The sequence below is a fragment of the Panthera uncia genome, unplaced genomic scaffold (genome assembly GCF_023721935.1).
Source record: "Panthera uncia isolate 11264 unplaced genomic scaffold, Puncia_PCG_1.0 HiC_scaffold_1550, whole genome shotgun sequence".
Taxonomy (NCBI): domain Eukaryota; kingdom Metazoa; phylum Chordata; class Mammalia; order Carnivora; family Felidae; genus Panthera; species Panthera uncia.
The window spans coordinates 18,237-43,916 of NW_026058196.1; the positions used below are offsets into that span (position 1 = coordinate 18,237).

Here is a 25,680-nt window from a genome sequence, read left to right on the forward strand (position 1 = left end):
ATCTTTATTTATGCCGAGAAAAAAAGCTCTCAAGGTATTAATAGTCCTCTCCAAATGGTAAACTATGGATATTGTTCTTTTTCTTGTTCCTCTTGGCTGTATTTTTTGAAAAAAAATGTTTTACAATGAATATACATTTGCTGTAAAAGAAAAAAAATACTTCTAAGGAAAATAAGCTATCTGGAAATCTAGGCACCTCTTCAGTTTCTGAATATCGAGATCTTTCCTCATGAAGCCAGAGGCTGGGAAGGTCTGACTTGTACTAACCCATTAATCAGTGACCCACTGGACATGAGCACTTGTCCTTCACTGAATTGTCCAATTAGGCATTAAACGTAAATGCATGTTTAAAAATTTCATGGAGGAAAGTCTAGAGCAAATGTTTTCTCTAAATCCCCATGAAGAAGAGACAAGTAACGAATGACTACATCAGAATCCAAGATGCTTTGGAAAAAATTCCGGAGCATCTGAGAGTACAGCTCTGCTCACTCTGTTTTACCTGCCAGAGTTGTTAACTCTTCTGCATGAGGTCTGTGTCCCCGCCAGCCTCCAAGGGGGCTCCCAGATCACAAAATCTCTCTTTGTGTTCAGTGCTGGTCTTGTGTTTTGATGGGTTCTATTCTTTGAAAATTGCTAATTCAGGCATACGTGCTATCTCTTTATTAGAACAGCAAGTTACCCAGAACATCCCACTTCCCCATTGTCCAGGGTAGACAGGTATTTACTGATTATTAGATCTCACTAATCTCTGTTCTCAACAAAGTGCTTTCAATCTATTAGAAAGGCATCAGCATGACATGAAAAGGACGAACTGAGACAAATTCAATGGGAACGCTGTACCAAGGTCAGAGTGAAAACAATATTTAGCTCGAAAAGACCTCCAGGCACTCAGACAGATTAAATTAGAACAGGAATGAGTACATGCTCTCCTCTATTTATTTACTTGGCAGGAGGTGCTTTATTTTATATAGATCACATAGCCATCAGTGAAAATGTACTCGGTTTTTAAAGTGTCACACCCTGTCAGAGAGACACAGAAGGTTGGAAGAGGAAGAGAGTGAACATTTACTGAACATCTCTGGGCATCTCCTATAACTCTCACCCTTGAATCCTCCCTGATCCCAATTCTGAGTCCTTTCAGGGAGTCCTTTCTGATTCCCATTTCACAGATGAACAAATTGAGGTTGAGTTTCAGAGAGTTTAAAAAATAAATCCCTGGTAGCATGGTTGGTTAATGGCAAGGATAGATTTCAGATCCAGATTTGCCAGATCCCAAAGCCAGTGCCTTTTATCAAGCAACCTGCTGTTCCTGAAGGTCAATGAAGGCCACAGTGTCACGATAAATCAAAAAGGCAGAGAAATCTAGTGTCAGGGAAAATAGCCTCAGCATTTAGACATTGAAAGCCTTATATGTAGTGTCACATACTTTCCCACACTGGTATCCGTGGAGCCTGGGAGATGGGGAGGAAGGGAGGAAGAGAATGTGATCAGGTTATTTGTACCTTTGCGGACACTGGGGTAGGACTGACCTCCGGCAAAGTTGAGGTGCGGGTGGTCATTATCTCTTATGTTGAGTGGGCCTGCTGCTTCAGGGTGGGGCATGGTGTGCAGGTCTGCGGTGGGAATCCAGTGCCCACGAGATTCAGCCTAGTCCCAGCCTGCTCCATACCTTTAATGTGCTGTCTGCCCATTCCTAACCTCCCTGCACCCCTCATCCTTGTTCTACAAGCTTCTGATTTTAAGTCAGCCTCAGCTCTGGCATCAGGGACTCACAAATGGTGAGTCTACCATTAGAAATGTGTTTCATTTGTGGGGAGTGGAGGTGGGATGGGCTTGTCTTACTTTCTGGGTTAGAGAGTCAGGATTGAGCTCAAGGTAACTGATGCTTCACTGACTTGCTCCTCTCAGAAACCATTCCCCTTGAAGTCCATTTGGTTTCTGATCCTTCGCAGACCTTTCTTCAGGCAATCAGGGCCATGCTGGACTTTTCAGGATTCTTCGCTGAGAGAACCACTAGGTCACAGTCCTCCAAGCATGAAGATTTCGATAAAACTTAGCTCTCCCATCTCCCCTCTCCTCAGCCCCTGCAAGATAACTGGTTACATTTGAAAATCTAAAATCATGGAATTAGGACTTTGACTTTAGAAGTTAATAGAATTTGATCTCAAATCTCTTCCAGTTTAATAACTTCCCCCATTCACCCGGAGTTATTTGGAAGTTTGGTCTTATGTTCGATCAGAATTGTTACTTTTTTCTTTTTTAATTAAGCTTATTTTGAGAGAGCACGTGAGTGCGTGCATGAGTGGGGAGAGGCAGAGAGAGGGAGGGAGAGGGAATCTGAAGCAGGCTTTGAGCTCACACAGCACAGAGCCCGACCTGGGGCTCGAACCCATGAACCATTAGGTCATGACCTGAGCTGAAATCAAGAGTCAGACTGAGCCGCTCAGCTGCCCCCAGTCACAATTGTTCCCATAGCTAGCATTCACTGGTGTCAGTTCTGCTGTCTAGGACCACGCAGCCCACAGAAAGGCTATGCTGAAAAATGCTTAAGAAGAACGGATAAGCTTAATGAGATTGTTGAGAGAGGCTTCTAGTAAGAGGAGGTGTAGGAGGAACGTGAGCTCTTGGCCCCTTCCAGGAGTTACTCCTGAATTCTCACGGATTCCATTTCCTCCGTTAGGTGGTGTTTGGGGTTTTTGTTCTTCCCATGAAATAAGCCAGGAGTAGGCAGACGTCCAGTTCCAGGCTGTAAATCTTCTGAGGACAGCTTCTGTGCCAAATCCTTAGAGAGGATGGGCTGTGCAAAACGAGAACTTCAGGCTCCAGCAAGGTCCCACTTGACATCCCAGATAGAGCCAGAGCCCCGGCTGGAAGAAAGAGGTCCTTTGGACAATTGGCCTGCACATAAGCACATATAAATTATATAAGGCCTGGTAGAGCATTTAACACAGATTGTCAGTATAGAAACAAATAATAGTACTTGGTGCATTTTATAAAACTGACCACAGCTCACCCACTGGATGTTGGATCATTGAAAACACAGCAGCCATAACCTGAGCCGAGGGCAAGTTAACTCTGTGGGTCCCAGGAAGTGCCTAGATCACACCAGCTCTGCCCTAAGACCTGAACCTCCTGGCTTTAGGGCTCAAGGGACCCACCCAAGTGGAATCACCGCTGGGACCAAGAGACCTGGACACTGGAGGATATATCCACAAGTCCAGTGGCTTTCTAGGTAGTATCTTCCGAAGAGACACCTTGGATTAATGGAAGGAGCAGGCTTTGGATACAGGCAGACTTGGGTTTGAATTCTGGCTTCATCCCTTAGCCCTTGTGTGCTCTTGGACAAATTATTTAACCTCTCATCTTCTCCCTCTCTAAAATGGAGATAATCCTCTATCCCATAGTGGTGTGCCAAGGATTAGGAAGGATCATGTTTGCAGAAGCTGTATATACTGCAGTAGCTGTCCCCTATCCCTGCGCTACTGATAACTTCCTTGCCTGTCACTCTCTCTCTAGTCTGCAAGTTTGGGGTAAGGACGTGTTAAGAAGCACTTTCAGATGTAACTCCCCCCCACACCTTATCTTTGGGAGCTCTGCCTCTGTTGACTGCTCCTGCTTCCTCTTTTGACCATTTTGATCCTCATCGTGACCTCCACAGAAAGATGAACCAGAGGACATGGAACGAGCAAAACTCAAATCCACCTGTTCAGATCTTTGCACAACTTTTGGAAGGAGGCTAAAAGCTACTAATGAAAGCGAGTATATATGAGGCCTTCATTTATGACGCATCTATTCTAGACGGTACAGAGAGAAATCAAACATGATGACAGCCTTCCACGGCCTTGCTGTCCAATGAAGGAGTTGTGCATATAGGTAAATAATTTCAGCCATGTAATAAATGTTATAATGGAGGTAGACCCAGGTCACTGGGCCAGGAAGATCCACAGACTGCTTCTTTCTCCCTCTTTTTTTTCTCTCTCACATGCACAATGCAGCTAAACAGAGTTCCTGGCTTGTCGCTGTTGAAATGACAGCTAACTATGGGCCTGGGAGGGACATTAGCCTTCTTAAATTTGTCTTGGGTTTTGCTCCTAGTGAATTAATTCCTAGATGGTGGTAAGGAACTTGAAGGCAACTTTCTATCATTAGATGTGAAAATAATTTTGAATTGTGCTAATGTTCTGAAAAACAAATGAGCTCCTGTTGACATAATACCTGATTTAAATAATGGATTACAGTGTACTACATTTCAGTGCCCTTACTGGAAATCTCGGTCTAAGAGCAAGTTCTTGTGAGATGTGATGCCATCATAATCCCAAGAGTTTGCTTGTTACTTCTTATTAAAGGAGGAGAAAAGTCAGTTTCTTGGTGTTACCTAGTCAAATCCCTAAGAAGAAAAGAGTTACACTTGAGGCACCTGCTGAACCCAGGACAGGCAGGCAGCTGCTTGGAGGTGGTGGGGAGGAGAGGGCTGGGCCGGCCAGGGGGCAGCGAAGATGCTCAGCTTCTGTGCTGCCCCCCAATGCATGTGGACAGGCAGTCAGACCTGGCCTTCCTCAGGTTCCTGCACAAACATGCCAGATGCCAGAAGTGGGTGGATCGTTGTAAGGAGAGCAAACGTAGAAGAGGAAACAGCCGATCAAGTAAATAAACGTTATCGATTACGTGTCAAACACGTTGAGACCTGGATGATCTGTACAACTAGTCTTTAGAGGGCGGTTCTTCAAGATAATGCAATACCAACAGTATTTGATCTTACTAGACATTTGAACAATCCACAAAGTAGACACAGAAGACAAAGAATTGAGTGAAGGTGAAATCAGGACACTGTAACAGAAAAAGAAAATGGATGAAACTTCGAAGCAGGAACAGAAACATGGAGAAACAGCAGCAATGCTCAGAGCCTCAGTGCAGAAGAAAGGGGTTAAGAAGAAGATGAAGACCTTTCCCTTCAAATTAATCCTTAAGGAGAAGGAAAACACCGAATACTCAAAATCTTCATCTGAAATTTGGATTCTTATGGGAAACCAAAACCTGTCTCCCTCTGGATGGACAAGACGTTGCTGGCATCGTGGACTCCTTTTTTTTTTTGGAAGTTCTCTACTCCTAAGAACTTCCCAGCACTGCCTGAGTGCTGGATAGATTCCAGTGAAGAGATGCTGAGGAGCCTTTTCGAGACCATGGCAGTTAAGAGCAGATACAGGTGCTAGACATGTGAGAGCTGCATTCCGGAAGAAACCCTCAGGGAAGCGGGAGACGCTCACTTCCTTTCTATTCTCACTGACCACGTGGTGGACATAGCAGGAGAAGAGCAGCTGCCTGCTTTGGTGAAGTTTGTCGACAAATCTCCTCACCTGAGAGAGAGATTTGGGGGCTTCCTACCTCAGGAAGCCGGTGCAGACATTTTGGCTGTGCATCTTCACACTGTGCTCAGAAGTGGGGATTAAACACGGAATATTGTCATAGCCAGGCTTACGTTGAGTGCAGTGGAGTTTCTTCCAAAATTGAAGCTGTTGCCTCTAGACTTTCCGATGATTGCCTCCAAGCTATCTGCACCCTCTGTTCCGCCGGCGCCTTAAATGACGTGGTGTTTGGAAAAAGCAATAGACTTTATGGGAATATCTTTTGCATTGCATTAGGAACAGTTGAGAAAGCTCATTTTTTCCCATCAGCTGCTGCACCTGCTTTTGGAGTGTGGCAGTGTAATTTCTGTCCTCTTTCAGAACAATGAGGAAAGGGTCAAAGAACAGAAGGAAATTGGCCATCTTCAGTGGACAGGCAGGAATGACGCTTTTGAAATTTTAGTGGACCTCCTACAAGCACCTGTTTTATGTTCAGATAGTATAGTGACACAAATATTAGGTGGGGTAAGTGTGTAGATGTCCGGGCATTTGTAGTCTGTAGTGCGGTAACAGATTCTTGTTAGTGTTGTGGTTCTTAAACGTGTTCTTTTACAAGAGCCTTGGGGAAAATCTCCAGGGGCAGACCTCTGATGTTTTCTTTGCAGCCGGACACTTGACTTCCCTGCTTTGTTCACTAAGTGAATTGATGGAATATATTGAAGGTCACCACGGATTTTGGTTTGCGGAAGCCACACATTTGGCACCCAAGCCTGATAGTTAGTTGAAACTTCCCGGAAAGTTCCGTAGAGCCCAGCAAGGTAACCTGGAATGTCAGCTAATGTCTGAGATTTCCTGAGGAGACTAAGAGTTCCAACCCTGGAGCACATTGTTCAGGAACAGAAAGACAGAGTCTCAGACAGTACCTGAAAACTCTTAAATGCTTCTCGCCGATAACCTTTGTCATGGGACGGCTCACATTTAAAACATCGGAGGAGCACCATGCTGGCTTGAACATGGGGGGATTTGCATAACCTTGACCTGCTCTCAGCTCAGCCGCATTGTTAAAGAGGCAAGTGGGGAGAACGTGGAAGGGAAGATATGGAGCTTCCACCCCCCATTTATGACGCCCTCTGTCTGCCAGGTGTCAGTTTTTTCCCTAGTGTTTATGCATGGCTGAAGGTCATATGTATTTATTTCTGTGATGAAGGTTGAGACTGAAGGCTATAAAAATTAGGTGAAGTGTCTCAAAGCATACCGGAGGAACACTTTGACAAACCAAAGGTGAGGTAACTTGGCTTTGCTTAACCTAAGTTTTGACATGAAACATGATCTGAATTTAATAATGATGGACACATACACATCAAAGTCAGCACAACTAAGTCAGAGCTTCCTACAGGTAATTCAGAAACAAGTGAAAATACCTAAGAGACTTTAAAAATAGGCTTTCGCTTATATTTGATATCTGAAAAAATCTCAAAGAAATTTCAAAGCAGCTTCCAGAAAAGCTGTAGGTGTAGGTAGGTAGGCCCCTTCATTACTGAATATCTTGACCTATGGGCCTCCCATTCAGGACATTAGTCATTGATAATCTGCCTATTTAAATGGCTCCCATTTGAACTCTCTCACTTTGAAGACCTAACTGTTCATCCAGAAGATAGCATTAAAAGTGCCACACTTCTGTGAGATCTCTGCTCCTGGCATTTAGAATTTGCTTTAGTCCTCATTTTAGTTGTAGCATTCATTACCGCTGTAGAACCAGTAACCGGGTATTAGGTTATCAGTTCTTTGACGAAATGAATTTTGAAGAAGTGTAGGGGGAAGGAATGCATTTTATAAAATGTTACGGCAATGTTTGCTACTGACCTTTGAACACTAGAAGTTTTAAGTATGTTGTTAAAAATGTGTAGTGAACAGTTTAGGGGAATTACCAGACAGGGAGAGAAACATATGAGCTCACCAAAAAAGGATTTCAGAGTAGATTTTTGCCTTTGTCAAGTGAACTTAAGGAAACAGGTTGCAGTTACAGTTTGAATGGAACAGCCTGCCTTTGTTGTTCTGCCTCTGGTTGTTGCTGTTTACTTTCTTTTGTTGAGTTTGGACACTTCTCTTTCATGGTCAGGACAGCATCAGAGTCCATGAGTCCTGAAAGCTGATTTGCCTGTTTTCTTCTGTCTTTTTCCATGTCTGTTATCTGTCGCCTCTTTGTGACTTATAAGTAAAACCTGAAAACCCTACAAAAATAAGTGCTTCTTGGTTTATCTAGAAATAGTACAGAAAATATTGCTTGTGAGTTTTGGTGAAGAAAATCAATTTGGTATAGTTTATTTCACCCTAAGTAAACTGTGACTTTTTCTTAAAGTACACTTGACAGTGCTTTTTTTAAAGTTTTTACTTAAATTTGAGTTACTGAACATACAGTGTCATATTGATTCCAGGTGTATAATTTGATGATTCAGCACTTCAATACCACAGCCAGTGCTCAATACAAGTGCCTTCCTTAATTCCCATCACCTATTTCACCCATTCGTGTCCCCCCCACCCCCACCTCTGGGTAACTATTAGTTAGGCATTTCTGTACATCAATAATGAAGCAGCAGAAAGAGAAATTGAGGAATCAATCCCATGTACAACTTCACCAGAAATGATAAGATACCTAGGAATAAACCTAACCAAACAGGTGAAAGACCTGTACTCTGAAAACTATAAAACACTGATGAAAGAAATTCAGGACCACCCAAAGAAATGGAAAGACATCCCATGCTCATGGATTGGAAGAACAAACATTGTTAAAATGTCTGTACTAGCTAAAGCACTCTAGAGATTTAATGCAATCTCTGTCAAAATGCCAACAGAATTTTTCACAGAACTAGACAAATAATCATAAAATTTGTATGGAACCACAAAAGACCCCAAGTAGCCCAAGCAGTTTTGAAAAGGAAAAGCAAAGCTGGAGGCATCACAATTCCAGACTTGAAGTTATATTATAAAGCTGTAGTGATCAAAGCAGTATGGTACTGACACAAAAATAGGCCTATCAATGGAACAGGATAGAAAACCTAGGAATGAACCCGCAACTGTGTGGTCAGTTAATCTTTGACAAAGGGAAAAAAATATCCCAGGTGAAAAAGACAGTATCTTCAACAAATGGTATTGGGAAAACTGGACGGCAACGTGCAGAAGAATGAAATGGACCGCTTTCTAACAGCATACCCAAAAACAAATTTAAAATGTATTAAAAACCTAAATGTGAGACCTGAAACTTATAAAATTCCTACAGGAGAACACAGGTGGTAACGTCTTTGACATAGGCCATAGCATCTCCTTTCTAGATATGTTTCCTGAGGCAGGGGAAACAAAAACAAAAATAAAATCTAGGGACTTCATCAAAATACAAAGCTTCTGCACAGCAAAGGAAACAATCGACAAAACTAAAAGGCAACCTACTGAATGGGAGAAGATATTTGCAAATAACATACTTGATAAAGGGTTAGTATACAAAATACAGAAAACACTTAAAAAACTCAACACCCAAAAAACAAAGTCCAATCAAAAATGGGCAGAAGACATGAATAGACTTTTTTTCAAAGAAGACATACAGATGTCCAACAGACACATGAAGAGGTGCTTAACCTCACTCATTATCAGGGAAATGCAAATCGAAACTGCAATGAGATATCACCTCATACCTGTCAGAATGACTAAAAACTACAACACAAGAGAGAATAGATGTTGATGAGGATTTGGAGGGAGGGGAACCCTCTTGCACTGTTGGTGGGAATGCAAACTGGTGCAGCCACTGTGGAAAACAATACAGAGGTTCTTCAAAAAGTTAAAAATAGAACCACCCTATGATCCAGAGTTGTACTACTAGATGTTTACCAAAAGAATACAAAAATACATGCACTTCAATGTTTATAGCAGCATTATTTACAATAACCAAATTATGGAAACAGCCCAAGTGCCCATTGACTGATGAATGGAAAAGGAAGATATGGTTTGTGTGTGTGTGTGTGTGTGTGTGTGTGTGTGTGTATGTGGTATTTACACACACACACATACATATAATGTAATATTTAGCCTAAAAAAGAATGAAATCTTGCCATTTGCAATGACATAGGTGGAGCTAGAGTGTAATATGCGAGGCGAAATAAGCCAGTCAGAGAAAGACAAATACCATATGTTTTTCACTCATGTGAAATTTAAGAAACAAAACAAATAAGAGGGAAAAAAGAGAAGCAAACCAAGAAATAGACTCTTGACTATAGAGAACAAACTGTTGGTCACCAGAGGGGAGGTGGATGTGGAATAGGTTAAATAGGTGATGAGGATTAAGGATGCACTTGTGATGAGCACCAGATGATGTGTGGAGGTGTTGAATCACTATATTGTACAGCTGAAATTAATTTTACACTGTATATGTTAACTATACTGGAATTGAAATAAAAACTTAAAAAAAGATGTATGTATATATGTGTATATTTGTACACACACACACACACACACACACATGCGCGCAAGGGACTATTACTCAGCCACAAAAAAGAATGAAATCTTGCTATTTATAATGACAAGAGTGAAATAAGTCAGAGAAAGACAAATACCATATGATCTCACTCCTGTGGTGGGATTTAAGAAACACTTGAAAGATTTTTGTAAACCAACACAAAACTGCAAAAATGTATTCTGTGATACAAAAATAATATAAGACTATTTGTTGGACTCTCTGTCCTGTTTTGATTTTTGGCTTCTGAATGTTAATGATCACAAACTTATTTTAAAGAAAATATACCTGTGTTTCCAATAATGAAATGGCATAGGATATCAAAAAATATCTGTGCTTCCTTTTCTCATTAACCCTTCAGACCCGAGGGGACAGTGGTTCTCTGTCCTCTTCTGCCTGACGTTTCTCTATCAATTCAGCATTAGAGTCAGACAAAGATTGCTTTTCTGTCACTAGCCCTCCATACCTCCCTAGTTGTAAATAATCTGTGAAATCTGTGTAGAACCCTATATACTCTGGATGTCCCCATCATCATCATCTTCTGTCTGTGCCATAAAATCATTAGGAATAGAGAGGGAGGTTTAAAGAAAGGGGAGAGGACTAGACTAAAATACGACTGTATATGGGAGAATTTAAGAATTTCTGTTTGTAGAATGCCTTCTGTGTGCTAGGAAATTTTTATACAAATTTTGAAATCTTGACTTTGTACCACACAGGAGTTTGTTATCCCCATGTTACGGAAGTAGAAACTGAGACAGAAATTAAATGATTTGTCACAATTTTCAGAATTAGTGGTGGGTGAACTAGGGTCCATGCCTAGTCCATAACTAGGGTCTTCCTTCAAATTTTCTACAATGACTTTGGTCTAAATCAACAAATTAGGGGCTCATGGGCCTGAACCCAGTTCAAGATGATGGTATCTTGTTTTGCTTGGTTGGCTTTGAATATAGTCCAGTTAGCCATTTTCATTCTGATACACCCTGTCATATATCATACATGTATTTTCTCTTCCTGGTCCCTACTAGCATTTGGAGTTTTTGATCTCTGTCCTTGGTTTAATGGAATGATTGTGGGCTCTGGAGCCATACAGCCAAGCATTTAAGTTTGGGCCTAGCCAGTTGCTAATAGAGTATGTGCTTTGGGCAAGGCTTAAACCCAATTCCTCCATAGGAATGGAGATAGCCAAACTTAGGTCAAACAGCTGATGTAAAGATTAAACGGGAACCCATGTAAAGTGCAGTCAGTGCAGGCCCTCTGCAGTCCCTTCCAGTCCTCATCACCATCCATTATAAAATCACCTTGAAAACTGTCTACACGTTCACTACAAAGACCGTGTCTGGAGAAGTTCAGTTAAGGCTGTAGTCTCCGTTACTACTATGAGAGGGTATCAGACCAGGTTCTTGCTGCCTCCATTTCTACTGAGGTATGGAATTACTACAGATAATGTGAAACCAGTCTTCATTTATTTATTTATTTATTTTATTTTTTTATTAAAAATTTTTTTTAATGTTTATTCATTTTTGAGAGACAGAGCGTGAGTAGGGGAGGGGCAGAGAGGGAGGGAGACACAGAATCTGAAGCAGGCTCCAGGCTCTGGGCTTTCAGCACAGAGCCTGACCTGGGGCTCGAACCCACGGACTGTGAGATCACAACCCGAACTGAAGTCGGACGCTTAACCGAGCGAGCCACCCAGGTGCCCCCAGCCTTCATTTTTTTAAAGTTTATTTATTTTGAGAGAGAAAGAGACCATGAGAGTGGGGGAGGGGCGGAGAGAGAGGGAGAGAGAAAGAATCTCAAGCAGGCTCCACCCTGCCAGTGCAGAGCCCAACATGGGGCTTAAACCCACAAAACCATGAGATGATGATCTGAGCTGAAACCAAGAGTCAGATGTTTAACCAACTGAGACACCCGGGCATCTCACTAGTCTTCATTTTTATGTGGGATAACTTGTAACAGAAATGTGCAATAACCCCCTTCATGATCCTTGTCCCTTAGCCATATCAAAGATACAAAGAAGAGTCGTAATGAGGGAGGGACGGGGAGAGCGGTGAAATATTTCCTGGGAGTTGGGTGTTGCTGTGCTGAGGGTCTACCTTTTCCCTCCTCTGCTTTGCCTAGATGGGGATTGACTTCTCTATGGAGAAGCTCTGTAGTCAACAGAAACAGTGCAGGTATTGGTGGGAGGGGAGCTCCATATGTGTGGGTCAGATTGTTAGGCAAGAGATCTAGAGGACGAAAGTCTGACGGATTGTTCTGGTGGCAGAATCAGGGGAGTGTTTCTCAAATTGCATTGATCCGCGCTCCTTACTCTCATTGTGGGCAAAGGTATATGGGTGTTTCTCTCGGGTCACTGCTGTCCACATGGAGCGGCTTTAACAGATGTCCTCAGTACTTCACACGTGACCCTCAGACCCTTCCCTTTCTGTGTGCTCCTGCCGACTTCTCATTACTCATGACTCTATTCCTAACGATTTTGCTAGAATGGGAGGGTGCCGTTCTGCCCAGGGGTGAAGTAGGCTAGATGTGTCAGAGCATTAACCCCTCTGGAGCAGTGTTGAAACAAGATTGACTTGAGATGGGAAGTTGAGGTGTATGTGTATATTTAGAAATAGCACAATTCCCTTGTTTCTAAGCTGGGATGATTCTAAAGCACGCATTCGACACTATTTCCCAAATTTCCCCGTGGGATTGAAATCTCATGGTAACTGGCTTTTTGTTCTGCTCCTTCACTGGAAGCTCTTCTTCGGTCATTACCTTACTGGTATTCTCTGCAGCTGCCAAATCCTTCCTCAGCGCCTCCTTGTGGAGGAAACCGGACCAAGACAGTCGGCCAAGGAAGAGGTCCAAGGAAGAAGTCGCTTACGATACGATTCTGGAACTTGCCAACCAGATTATAAAAAACAAAAACAAAAACAAAGGCGCTTACCAACTAGATAAGAGAGGTGATGATAATCCCTGCCATGCCAAGCATCACAGTTAATGAATGTTTTCATTTCTGGTGAATTGGAAAGGGAAACAGGCTTATAGACTATCTCCAGCATTTTTTAGATATGGTGGCAGTGGTAATTATGAGGACTCTGGGACTGATACTGATCGTCACAGCGGCACTGGAGGAAAAAGACCACCTCAGTTCAGCTCACCATCAAATTATTCTCCATGTGAAGCCCAGAAGACCTTTAATTCGGCATTTAAAGAACCCATATTTCCTGTGGCCAGAAGGCAGATCCAGCTGCTGACAGGTGCAGATGTGAGTGTGAAAGAGGTAGAATTGCAGACATAGGATTCTCAGCCCTGGCGAGTCTCCCATGCTGAAATCCAGGGTCTCGATACGAGAGGAATGTGACCTGAGACCTGAGATGGGGATATTTGGGACTGATCCTTGTGAGAACTTTGAGTTAACGGATTGTCCTGAACCCCTGGGTCGACGAAAATGGTTCCCTCCCCATTGTTATAGGACAGCAGATTGTCAGTGCCTAGAAATGATGCAGAGGCAGGCACCTTGTGAGGTGACACTTAAGTTTTTCAAGGTTTACCTTTACTTGCCTCATAGATTGGAGGACAATAACTGGGGTCAGAACTCAGCTTGAACTCCTGGGAAAATACTTTCCCTGCCCCAGGGGGGGAAAAAAGATCATTAATAACATACCGGCAAGACTTGGCTAATATATCCTGGAAGAATCAGGCTCTTTTAAAGTCACATTGTAACACTGTGTTGTCTGTTTTCTTTTACAATCCTAAAATGACGTATAGACGATGGAGGGGGGGAGAAGAGACTTTAAGACACAAAAGGCTGAAAAGCGTAAGGCCATTTGGCTTTCTTTCTTGATTCCCAAAATAAATACGGTAATGTATTTATTTAAATACCTGAAAGTGGACTTTGAGGGTGATGCCCCAACAGCGAGGAGTCACAGGCTGGAGAGGCAGAATTGGTTAAATGGGGGCATTCTGCCGTGATGTCAGCTTGAATGTTCTGGAAAGGACTCCTGTAGTGGACCCCTAACACGCTGCTGGGATAGTTCCTCCAAGTTTGAAAAATGCTAGCTGGCAGCAAAAGAGATGCCGTTAGTGTGTAAATACCCAGCTTTCTCGCTCTTTGTGTGGGGAAATTCTTAGGTGGTTGTTGGACACTCTTTCCCAGGGTTTCCCCTGAGGATGAAGAAGCTAGAAGCTGAAAAAAATAGATTCCTAGTGATGAAGAAATAGTCAACAGAAATAGTCAATGCAGTGACAGCTGCGTAAAGGGGTGACTATAACCAGGTCAGGCAAGAAGTTCTCCGTCCTGAGTCAACCTGGACATCTGTTAGGCCCCAGGAGTGTAGCGTCATCTTGGGACAGAACGGTCGAAGTAAAATTTTCCTATCCCTTTACCATTTTCCCTTCTGGTTCATCTCCAGAGAGATATGAAACTGTCTAGCGATCTAGGGATGGGTGGTGAAGAAAAAGGAAAAGACATACAAGTAAGAGAAATAGAGAAGGGGCCAAATATTACTCCTTTTCATGTCTCTAGGCTTTCAGCCTAAAATAAGCAAAAGCTGTGAGAAAAGAGAAACTATATGATTAATTGGCTTTTGAATTTTTATATGTGTCTGAGAGTAGATATTATAATGATTGTCTTGACCCTTTCTTCTGATTTAAAAGGATATAAGAATGTCCTTTAAGAAAAAGTGATCCAAAAAATTATGATACCTATCAAATTTCTGTTCAGCAGCAGAGAAAATATTTCTCTTCAAACAGAAACACAGAGTTTCATTTGATTACATCAAATGCAATCAGCACGTGCCCCCTACTACTTGGTTATTGCCTTTGTCTTCCTCAGAAACACTCTGGCTTTATTCCCCATGTGTTCTATTACAAAAATAAAAAGCAGAGTTGACAGCAACTGATGTGGACAAAAGGTAATAAGGAGTGCAGGAAGAAACCTTCATTTTTAAAGTTTATTTTGAGACAGAGAGCTAGAGAGAGAGTGAGCGAGCACGAGAAGAGAAGAAGGGGCAGAGAGCGGGAGAATCCCAAGCAGGTTCCCCACTGTCAGCATGGAGCCCAATGAGGCTCGATCTCACAAACTGTGAGATCATGACCTGAGTCAAAATCAAGGGTAGGATGCTTAACTAGTTGAGCCATGAGCCACCCAGGTGCTCATGCAGGAAGAAATCTTGGTTGTCTCGTGTTTATTTCCTATTCCTAGCCCATCATACTTGGTGATTGATAACTCCCAGGCTATTTAAAAATTTTTTTGATGTTTATTTTTGAGAGAGAGACAGACAGACAGACTGTGAGTGGAGGAGGGGCACAGAGGGAGGGAGACATAGAATCTGGAGCAGACTCCAGGCTCTGAGCTGACAGCACAGAGCCCAACGCAGGGCTTGAACCCATGAACCATGGGGTCATGACCTGAGAGGAGTTGGATGCTTAACCAACTGAGCCACCCAGGTGCCCCACTCCCAGGCTATTTTAAAGACACTTTGCAACATTGTCTGATTTGTTTTCTTTTGCAAGCATAAGATGATGTATAGGTAATGGAGGGGGGGAAAAAGACTGTAAGAGACAAAAGGTTGAAAGCATGAGGCCGTTGAGCTTTCTTTCTTGATTATCAAAATAAATACAGTAATGTTTGCTTCATGAGGAAGAGAGAGAAACAGGAAGAATTGAGATGGCCACCCACCATGTGCAATAAGTCACCTGCCACCGCTGTGCTCCAACAGGATCTTCAAGAGCACTGAGTGTGCCTACCAACAGATCTATGACTTAAACCAAGTGTTTGTCTCTTGCTGAGATATTCTCTGTTATAGAAAACAAAATCCAAAGCTAATAATCAAATCTAGTGAGATCATTTCCTCTTTCTCTGCATGTATTTTTGTTTAACGTGGAAGGCAACAGGGGTGCCTGGCTGGCTCAGTCAGTTGAGCCTGTGACTCTTGATTTCAGCTCAGGTCATGATCCCAGGGTTGTGGGATCACCCCAGCCCCGTGTTGGGCTCTGGGCTGAGCTTGGATCCTGCTTAAGATTCATTCTCTCTCTCTCTCTCTCTCTCTCTCTCTCTCTCCCTCCCTCCCTCCCCCCCCCCCCCCCCCCCTTCTCATGCTGTCTCTGTTAAAACAAAACACCAACATGGAAGGCAACAATTTTTGTTGGAACTCTTTATTCTCCAAATGTTCTTGATTGATCCCTGGGACCTGATGTTTTTTGAATTTGTTATAGATTGATTTCTTAGAGAATTATTGATGGTCTCCTTCTACATAAGAGACTCTCTTGGTCAAATTCAACAACTCAGAGATAACAGTAGTTGAAATTGTCATACATTGTGTGTAGAGCTCAAGATGCCCGTCTCTTCTTGCGGGCCAGTGTTTGCTAACTAAACAGAGACAAGTTGTATGTGTAGGGCAGTGGTTTTCAAACCAGGGGTGATTTTGTACCCCCATTCTTGTGACATTTGGCAATGTCTAGAACTATTTTTGATGGTCACAACGGTCTGTAATGCAGTGATGGTGTTACTGGCCTCTAGGGGGTAGGGGCCTGGGATGTTGCTGAAGAAACCATTTTCCTGTCGCTGTGTGATGTAGCAGCTTATGACAACACTCCTTTATTAACTCACAGTTTTGTAGGTGAGTCTTCTGGGGAGATTGGGAAGGGTGCTTGACCAGGTTATTTACTTAAAGTATCACAGGGCTGAAATCAAGGTGTTGGTTAGGTTGGGCTCTTCTATGGAAACTCTAGAGGAAGAATCCACTTTTAAGCCCATTGACATTGTTAGCAGAATTCATTCCCTTGCAGTTTTAAGACTGAGGTCCCCGTTTCCTTGCTGGTTGTCAGACATTCTTAGCTCCTATGGGGCACCCACCTGAGTTTGATCGTGTCCCCCTCCATCTTCTAAGTCAACAAGAGCATGTTGAACTCCCTGCAGCCCTCTTACCTTGTGCTTTGAATCTCTGACTTCCTCTTCTGCCTGCAGCCAGAGAAAACTCTTCTTTTCAAGGGCTCACCTGATTGGATCAGACCTATCTGAATAATCTCCATATTTTAAGGTCACCTATTTGGAACTTGAATTACAGCTACAGAGTCTCTTCACAGCAGCCCCTCTATTAGTTTTGATTGAATAATTGGAGGTGGGGGGGGGCGTCTGGAAGCAAGATGAGGAGTATTCTGCTTACCACAACAGTCTGTAATGCGTAAGACAGTCTCTCACAATAAGGAATTATTTGACCTCAGATACTAGTACTGCTGAGATTGAGAAACCTTGATCTAGGTGTACTTTTGTGCATGGTGGAAATGTTTTCAGCTTATTTTTCTTACAAAAGGCAGATTCACAGCCTGCAGCACTTGAAAGAAGCATGTGCCCCTGATCTTATGAATTATTGGACATCTGCTGGTCCATCTATCTTTACCCATTGACCCCTCTAGCTTCACATCCATCAGTCTAGATGGTTTACATTCTTCTGTTCTTTGATACAAATGGTATTTTATTTAAAAGTATTAGGAGAAGACAAGGATGTTAGCATTGTTTTGCCTTTGGCCAGGTAATCAAAATATAATTGTGTATGTAATTAGAATGCAAATTCCTGATTACAGAGACTTTTCCTTGGTCACAGATACATTAGTTCAATTTGTGGTACGTGGTAGGCACACAGTCTTTGTTGAATGGATGACTTTTGCAGTCAAGGATAATGTAGTAAGATGAATCTTGACTTGGTACAAATAACCAGATATAAATGGGGCTTAGGCTTGATTAGACAGTGCTTTATTATGAGGTGTAAAAGGGTAAAACATATGTTTCTGCAACTAGAGATTAGAAGTGCCCTGATAGGTATATAAAGGTCTGTAGGCTTTCAGACTTTCTTAGAGAAGCTACCTGGTTTCAAGTCTTACCCCAGTATGAAATCTCCTTTACGACACTCCCGATGGGTCTAATTTGCATTTGAAACTTTCCAGATGGTGTCACAGGATTTGGACACTTTGGAATAGAAATCTTCAAAGTATTTTTTTTCTCCTCCTGAATACTTCATAAAAGAATTTTGGAAAATCATGGATTCCTTTGGACATTTTAATTTGTCATCTAAAACTTCTGATCATAATATTTGCAAAGAATGACTTGTAATTTCTCGCATATTCCCTATCATGTATGTACGTTAAATGTATTAGTCAAAAAAATCAGATTGATAGATTTAGTTCACTCAATTTATATGTTTTCCATACTACCTATCAGGCAAATGCAGTTCAAATTGTTAATCAAAATAGACAAATTGGGTTTATGTTTTGTGTTAAAAAGTCTGGATTCATTTTTCAATTTAAATAATTTAAATAAATTGAATACTTGTATCTCTGTGACAACTATCTCACTTCTCAATTCTAATTCTAAGATAAATCAATGTACAGATAGAGAGCCTTAAAATGAGTCTGTCACCTGGAGGAAATATGGCTCTGTCCCATCAATGTCTCTTACACATGATCTTTATGCTTTGCTGTCACTTTGTCGGGGATTATACAACCTCACGGTATTCCTTTGTCTGGTTCTCCAAAGGTTTGTATGCCCTGAGTAATGCATGGTTGGTGAGGATTGGTAAATATAGGTTCCTCTTATGTAAAGTAGGAGAAATGCACAGAGAGGTGACAAAGAATTTTAACCTTAGATACATTTTCTGGAAAAGTACACATGGAGGTTGAGGATTTGGGAAATGATTCCTTGAAAGCTATACATACTCATATATCCCTGGAAACAAAATCTTAATATATTTTCAGAGATCTCAGTCCCCCATTTTGAAGACTGCTGGTTTAGATAATCTGCATGCATTTCAGTATTGGAAATACTGAAATAGTGAATCGAAATATATTTTCTACCCTATATCTGTTCCACTATGTTTCAGTTCTCCTCTAAGTTCCTAGAATAGTAGCATAAATTCATCTTTTCTTGCCGATGCGCCAAACATTTGAAGATTTTCTGATGCATCCGTGGTGTCTTTCTATCTCTAGGATTAATATTTCAAGTTCCTTGAATTGTTCATTATCTATTACTGTTTTCAGCCATTTACCTTCATGATTATCCTCCCATAAAGAATACTCAAACTTACCAAAATTGTCCTGACTTTTGATGTCCAAAACAGTATCGTGCTTCTACTGTTAGAGATAAAATACTAATCTTAGTGGTTTTCTTTATAATGTAAACAACTGCCCCTTCTGAATGCTTAGTATATGCTTAGTGCATACAATAACACTGCGGAAAAGATACTGCTTTTATTTTCATTTTATAGATGAGAAACTGACCCAGAAAAGAAAAAAACTAGGCAGCTTGAACAAACTCTGGAGCTTTAGTCACTACTTTGTTGATTAACTAATTGCTGGCTGGGCCAGCAGTTGATGTAACAGCAGCCTGATGACTTACAGACTGTGCCTCTGTGGGGATGCAGGGCCCAGGGTAGTCCAGATACACGGTTAGGGAGGATGTCAGGGTCTGAACATCCTCTGGCAAAATCCCTGTAAATGCAAGGAGCCTCGTGTGTGTCCTGCTGCCCTGTGGTCTAGAATGACCTGCCTAGGTAACTTGGTGCTTGGAGGGCTTTGCAGTCTGGACTCTACTCAGTTCAAGGAAGGTGCCGAGTGTGCACTGCTGCAGGGGGGCGGGGGAGACCCCTGAAATGGGGCTTTGCATCTCCCCTCCTCTACTTCAACCAAACAGCTGTGCTTTTCTCTAGTTTGACTTGTTCACACCTGTGGATAGAGATAGAAATAGAGGTGTGTGTGTGTCTGAGAGAGAGAGAGAGGGAGAGAGGGAGAGAGACCAACCACCAGTTTGAAAAGAATACTAACTTTGGAATCAGTTTGCTTGGGTTTGATCTCCATAATATACTTACTCTTAAGTGACCCGGGCATTATCTTTAGCTGCTCTGAACGTTACTTTCCTCTCCTGACATATAGAGCAGGTAGTCAACGTTTTTTGTTGAGCAAATGAGTGAATGAATGAATGAATGAATAAATAATTTTGCATTTTGGCAAAAATAACCTTGCAAAGTTAGGTTGAGGATTAATACTATTACAGCCTGGCACATAGGTATTTTGAAAATCATAATACTCCCAGCATTTGTTGTTATTGATTCAATGCTTTCTTTTGGATTGACGTACCAGGTGCCCATCTGGCACTTCTCTCTACGCTGGATGGAGATCCCTCATCAAAGTCGAGAGTGAGTATTTTATGTGGCTGGGTATTTGGAGTCTGCCTAAGTCAAGAGGGCCTTTCCTATTACAAAGGGAAGACTCCAGGAATCTCAGAAGCTTCTTGGCCCTCCCAGTCTTGAAAGTGTGGCTCAGTAAGTTTGGTGGCAAAAACAGTGGCAGCAGTTGTCTGGAAGAGACTTGCCATCGTGCCAGGTGTTCCAAAATCACGTAGCAACTCAGTGGGCTCAGTTCCTAGAGATGAAGAGGTGTGTGAATTTGTGGTCACTGGTGTTCCTGGGTCTCGAATTCCACTGCCTAGTGACATCAAGTCTGTGTGCCCATTCATTCTCTGGGTAAGAACAAATTATGAACCTATAGCTTACTCTTCGTGAATGAGAAAGGAAAAGAAAAGTGTGCTGGGCTTTTCACCTGAGAATTGATGTCTTTACCTAAATCATTTTCTGTTAAATACCATTGTCTTGTGGACCACATTCATCTGCCGTAGAGTATAAATTCTCCAAGGCAAGACCATGTCTTTTATTAGGTTGAGTAAAATGGCACAGACACTTGTAGCAGTCGTGGGATAACAGATGGTTATCATTTATAACAAAAGAATAAGAACAATGGCAGCCTACTCATATATCCCAGAAACTTGGTGTACCAAAGGAACCCCATTGTATATACATGTTTACGTATTTATATTTATAGAGTTACATATGTTGTAATCCCCTTACAACATATTGCAAAGGTACGCATGTTTCTCCCTGGGAAAACCTGATAACTCATACTTCCACGTCTAGAAAACAGATCAGTGAGAGTTAAGTCTAATTATGTAAAGATTCTTTGCTTAACAAGACAGTGCTTCTAAAGAGTCTCTTTAAATAGCCAGATCTCTTTTTGGAATATTCAAAATTGGATTTGCCTTACAAAATGTTGATTAGACTCAACTTTTCAGGAGCAGAGAGAGTGTACAAAAATGGGGCATCACATGGCAGGTGTTAATGGTGAAGTCTCACTTAGTGATCACAACGAGAACAAGGTTCACCATTGCATCCACTGAGCCTATCAGAGTCAGAATGTCCAAATATGGCATTGGGTGCCCTCACTCGAGGCAGGAAGGCTAAGCCAGCATTGGGGTCATTGGCCACCATTAACTGTGTGAGTCTGGCAGCCAAGGGCATTAATCTGTGCTCTGAAATGATCTTGAATTATTCAGCATGTACCGATACTAGCTTAAATAGGGATCTTTTTTTTTATTGAGACAATTCTGAAGAAAAATCTGATGGCTTTTCTTCAAATAAATCAAAACAGAATTTTGAGGAGAAATGCTGCATTTCTGCCTTCAAATTTAAGTCATGAGCAAGGAGAGGAATAGGAGAAGTTGGAGTAGGACCAGGGTCAAAAGGGACCCCCAGATCGTAAACAACCTTTTACTCCCAGTGTCAAACTCTCTTTTTTAAATAAAACCCTCTGCTTGCAACCAGGTAAGGAGGTGTCAGTCATTCCTACTATCTCTCAATTCAGATGCATAGCTGGAAAAAGCAGTATTTACTGCATCACTCAAACTTGCAAGTAAATATCGTACAGGCATCGTGTTAGACTCGAAGATGGGAATAAAACAAGATGGAGGGAAGAAGGAAAGGCACGTTGTCTAAGACAACTGGATGCTTTCAAAGATCACACGGTGTCTTGAGGTGCTGTTCCATGCCGGTTTCTCTAGTAGAAAAATGACAATACTTCATTTTAAAATTGGCTATTGTCACCAAAGACACCGTTCATGTTTTGCCAAGGGTTCTGAACCAAGAGTTGATTAATCTCTGCCCAGATTTGGGCAGGCTGATGCAAATCTTCCAGGAAGTTTTCTCCCTTTCCCTTGTGCTGAAAGGCTGTTGTTAACACTGTGGTAAACTGAGGGGTAGATTCAGAATTTTCTGTTTACTTCTGCCCTCCTCTTAGTGAGCGTTGTCTTCCTGCCTTGTAAGCCTTGCCTGTGCTTTGTGTGCTCGTGAGTGTCTAGATTTCAGAAGAGAAAGAGTGTTTCATATACCGAGTGGGTGTCGGGCCCGAAGACCAACGTGTGAGCGAGCAGGGTGGGATCACGAGCCCGGTGGAGTGAGAGAGAAGTCAAAGACTCTGGGTGGAGAGGAGAACAGTTCATTTGCAGCGTTGGACGTTAAATGCACGTTCCGTTTGTCATTTCATGTTTTGCCACCCGAGTTCCGAAATGCCCCTCTCGTTTCTCACCTTTCCGCAGTTTCTGCCCGGAGCCGGGGCCAGGATAGACAGGCTCCCAGAGGAGAGCCATCCTCATAGCCGAGACAGGAGGGGGAAAAAAACAAACAAACCAACAAACCCTCATGTGTGTGGGGGTGGGGAGGTGGGGGGGGGGGGAGATGGCTGTCTAGAGTGTTAAAAAAATGTGTTGCCGGGACCATGTGGCAAAGGGTCGTGGGCGAGGAGTCGGGCAGCCCCAGAACTGAAGCTTCGGCCCCTTCGCAGGCAGAGCAGGGCGGAAGGTGGGTTGCTCAGAGCGCGCTGCTGGGGTTGCTCCCGGTCGGTGGCCCCTGGCGGGGACGCAGAGGGAGTCTGGGGATGTGTGTGGCCGAGGCGCGCTGGGCCAGGCCGGGGTGTTGGGGTATGAGGGTGGGGTGGGGGCCTGAGGGGTGGCTCGGAGCCCTGGCGGTGGCTGCCTGACGTCACCGGCCTCTCTGGCAATAGGCTGCGAGCTGAGCTCCCCGAAGCGGCGGCGGCGGCGGCGGCGGCGGCGGCGGCGGCGAGGCTCGGTCTCCGGCCCCTTCACTCCGCGCCTTCTGCAGCCGCCACTGCAGCCGCGCGGCGGGGGCTCCCTCCCCGCAGCCAGCCGGTGGCCCCAGGTAAGGGACGGGGTGCGGCTGCAGGCTCCGGGCCGCCGGGGGCCCGGGACGCCCGCGGGCAGGACGGCTCCCGCGGCCTGCGCAGGCCCCCCTGGCGGGAGCCGCGACCCCCACCCTGCCCAGCCCCGGCTCGCACGCCTCCTCTCCGCTCCGCACTGCAACAGTTAGCAGCTGCCTCCGGAGAACGGTCGGGGGGCTCTGCTGGGTGCCGCGCCCCCCACCTCTGGTGCCCGGGAAGAGCCTCGAGCTGGGGCCGGGAAGGCTGGAGAGAAGGTCCGTTCGCCAAACTTTGCAGACGAGAACCCTTAGCCTTCCGTTTCCAGTCCCCCTAGAAAGGAGCAGGAGGATACTGCCCAGTGCGGGGCACCGGGAGATGGGGACAAGGGGGCGTTTGCGGGGATGTGCTTTAGCTGAAAAAGGTGTTTGAGCTGCTTTTTTTTTTTTTTTTTTTTGGTCGGGGGGAGGTACCAGGGAAGAAGGCTGGAGAAAGGATGGAGCGCGATCTTGCGCGTCAGCTGTGACCACGGACAGAGGCGGAGTAGGATGTGGTTGTTGTGGTCCCTCAGGGGCGCGGGACTTAAGGGACCTGAAGCCGGCCAGGGAAGGAGAGTCTGGAGGGGGAGGGAAGAGAAGGGAGCACTGCGTAGCGGAGTCGGCTCGCTGGGCTGTGGGGGGTGGGTGCTGGGAAGGGCAGGATCCACGGGAAGACGTCCACTAGGAGGGCGAAGGAAAGAGGCGAGGCGGCGCTCTGGGAAGCGGGGACCACGTTCCCAGGCGGCCGTGTGTCGGTTGCAATTAGAAAGTTGTGGAGGGCGCAGGAAGCCTGCCTTATCTGCTGAGTAATCCGTGCCTCCGCGGTGCCGGCGCAGACCCCTTCCCGGCGAGCGGCGCGAGCACGAAGCCGGCGGCTCGGGTGCGCGGTCGGGGGGCGGGCGGGCCGGGGTCCGCGGGCCGTGGGGACGGCGGGCGGCGCCCTGCTGGGGCAGCGTGCCCGGGGGGGCCGCTCTGCGGGGCTGGCGGAGCCTCCCGGCGCTCCGCACGGCCCCGGGCAGCGGCCGGGGTCCTAACTCAGCCTGTTCTCTTTGCAGCCTGGTGCCTTGGGAAAGGAAAAGGGCGCGCGGACTCGCGTTCCAGGCGGGGCCGGAGAGGATCTCCTGCGTGCCGCTCGCCTCCCGGCCGGCTCGCCCGCCCGCCCGCGGTGGCCCCCTCAGCCCTTGGCTCGCGCGTCATCCTCTCCCGCACCAGGGAGTAGTTTGGGGTGGCGTGGGCTCCGTCCTCCTCCTGGCTGGTGGGAACGGTGTGCCCGGGAGAGGAAGTGTGGTGGGCCCGGCCCCTCCCCGCCCAGTGCCGATGAGTGCCAGGGCGCCCAAGGAGCTGAGGCTGGCGCTGCCGCCGTGTCTCCTCAACCGGACCTTTGCCTCCCCCAACGCCAGCGGCGGCGGCAACGCGAGCGCCCGTGGCCCGGGTGCAGGCGGCAGCGGCGGCGGCACCTGCATCACGCAGGTGGGACAGCAGCTCTTCCAGTCCTTCTCGTCCACGCTGGTGCTGATTGTCCTGGTCACCCTCATCTTCTGCCTCATCGTGCTGTCCCTCTCCACCTTCCACATCCACAAGCGGAGGATGAAGAAGCGGAAGATGCAGAGGGCTCAGGAGGAGTACGAGCGGGATCACTGCAGCAGCAACCGCGGCGGCCGGGGGCTGCCCCCAGCGGCGAGCGGCCAGGCCCCAGCCCCTGCCAAAGAAACCCGGCTGGAGAGGCAGCCCCGGGACTTCGCCTTCTGCGCCCCCTCCGACGCCTCCTCTTCGTCTTCGGCCCCCGGCCTCCCGTGCCAGGGTCCCCGCGCTCCTCCTCCTCCTCCACCACCGGCCCCCAGTCCGCAAGGAGCACACGCGGCCTCCTCCTGTTTGGACACAGCTGGCGAGGGCCTTTTGCAAACGGTGGTACTGTCCTGATTGTTGAGCCCCTCTCTCCTCTCCTCTCCCTCATGTCCAGCATCTTGGCCTTCCTTGCTTTTATCCCCCTCCGTCCTTCCCCTCCCACTTTTCTCTGGCTTCTCTTCCCTCTTCCTTCTTTCCGTATCTGCCCTCCCCTCACTCTGTTTCTCCTCCGCCGAGGCACTGTGCGGTATTTGTAAATATTGGGCAAGGAAAGTCTCGGAAGAAGAAATAACGCTGATAACACTTTATTATTAATATTTATAGTAATTATTATAATACTAATAACACAATCCAAGCGCATGACAAATCACGTAATTTCTCATTGTCAATGAACGATGCGTCTTCCCTCTCCACCCTGCACCCTCTTCCCCCCACCCCCCACACACACAATAAGGAGGAGAAACCGCACAAGCTACCAAATATGAAAAGAAGGCATTGATTCCCGGAGCAAAGGGAGTGGAGGGGGCCCGGTGTGTTGTACATAGCTGTCAAGTTAAGGTTCAGTTAACTTCCTTTCCTTCCCCCCCCCCCCCCCCCCCCCATAAGCTTTCCCTTTTTCTTGAGCTGCCCTCCCTTCCCCATTCCTACCCTCAGCCGGGCTCAGGCAATAGTATATTATAAAGAAAATGTCTACATTAAGCACCAGAACTACAAGAGGCCACAGAGACAGTCCCAGAAAAACATAAATGACATGAACCCATCTCCGGTCAGCCCTCTTCTCACCCCTTAGCTACCCATTCCCTTTTCTAGGACCAGGCATTTAAATTTACTTTTAGAAATGTCCCTTGCTGGCTAAAAATCTTTAAATGAGTTGAAAAAAAGGAAGGAAGGAAGGAATGAATGAAAGAAAGAAAGAAAGAAAGAAAGAAAGAAAGAAAGAAAG

General features: G+C 45.0%; 2 protein-coding genes and 1 pseudogene across 2 annotated transcripts; 2 read left to right on the forward strand and 1 right to left on the reverse strand.

Moving 5' to 3' along the window:
• Window positions 1–4,496: 4,496 nt before the first annotated feature.
• On the forward strand, window positions 4,497–6,767 carry LOC125917164 (52 kDa repressor of the inhibitor of the protein kinase-like; annotated as a pseudogene).
• Window positions 6,768–22,682: 15,915 nt separating this feature from the next.
• Window positions 22,683–24,089, reverse strand: LOC125917163 (sterile alpha motif domain-containing protein 1-like). Its single transcript, XM_049623431.1, has 3 exons — window positions 23,987–24,089; window positions 23,328–23,955; window positions 22,683–23,187 (listed from the first exon to the last, which is right to left on the reverse strand). Exons 1-3 carry the CDS (start codon window positions 24,087–24,089, stop codon window positions 22,683–22,685), a joined length of 1,236 nt encoding a protein of 411 aa, XP_049479388.1.
• Window positions 24,090–24,188: 99 nt separating this feature from the next.
• Window positions 24,189–25,000, forward strand: LOC125917165 (uncharacterized protein C11orf87-like). Its single transcript, XM_049623432.1, has one exon. It carries the CDS (start codon window positions 24,210–24,212, stop codon window positions 24,810–24,812), a length of 603 nt encoding a protein of 200 aa, XP_049479389.1. The 5' UTR covers window positions 24,189–24,209; the 3' UTR covers window positions 24,813–25,000.
• The last annotated feature ends 680 nt before the right edge of the window (window positions 25,001–25,680 follow it).

Bases quoted from the DNA above. Each gene is read 5' to 3' on its own strand.
- LOC125917163 (XM_049623431.1), bottom strand. From the start codon at position 24,089: ATGACGCGCGAGCCAAGGGCTGAGGGGGCCACCGCGGGCGGGCGGGCG. The intron at 23,956-23,986 runs GCGAGTCCGCGC...TCCTTTCCCAAG, and splicing joins TCTCCGGCCCCGCCTGGAAC to GCACCAGGCTGCAAAGAGAA. The intron at 23,188-23,327 runs GTACCTCCCCCC...GCTCCTTTCTAG, and splicing joins TTCTCCAGCCTTCTTCCCTG to GGGGACTGGAAACGGAAGGC.
- LOC125917165 (XM_049623432.1), top strand. From the start codon at position 24,210: ATGAGTGCCAGGGCGCCCAAGGAGCTGAGGCTGGCGCTGCCGCCGTGT.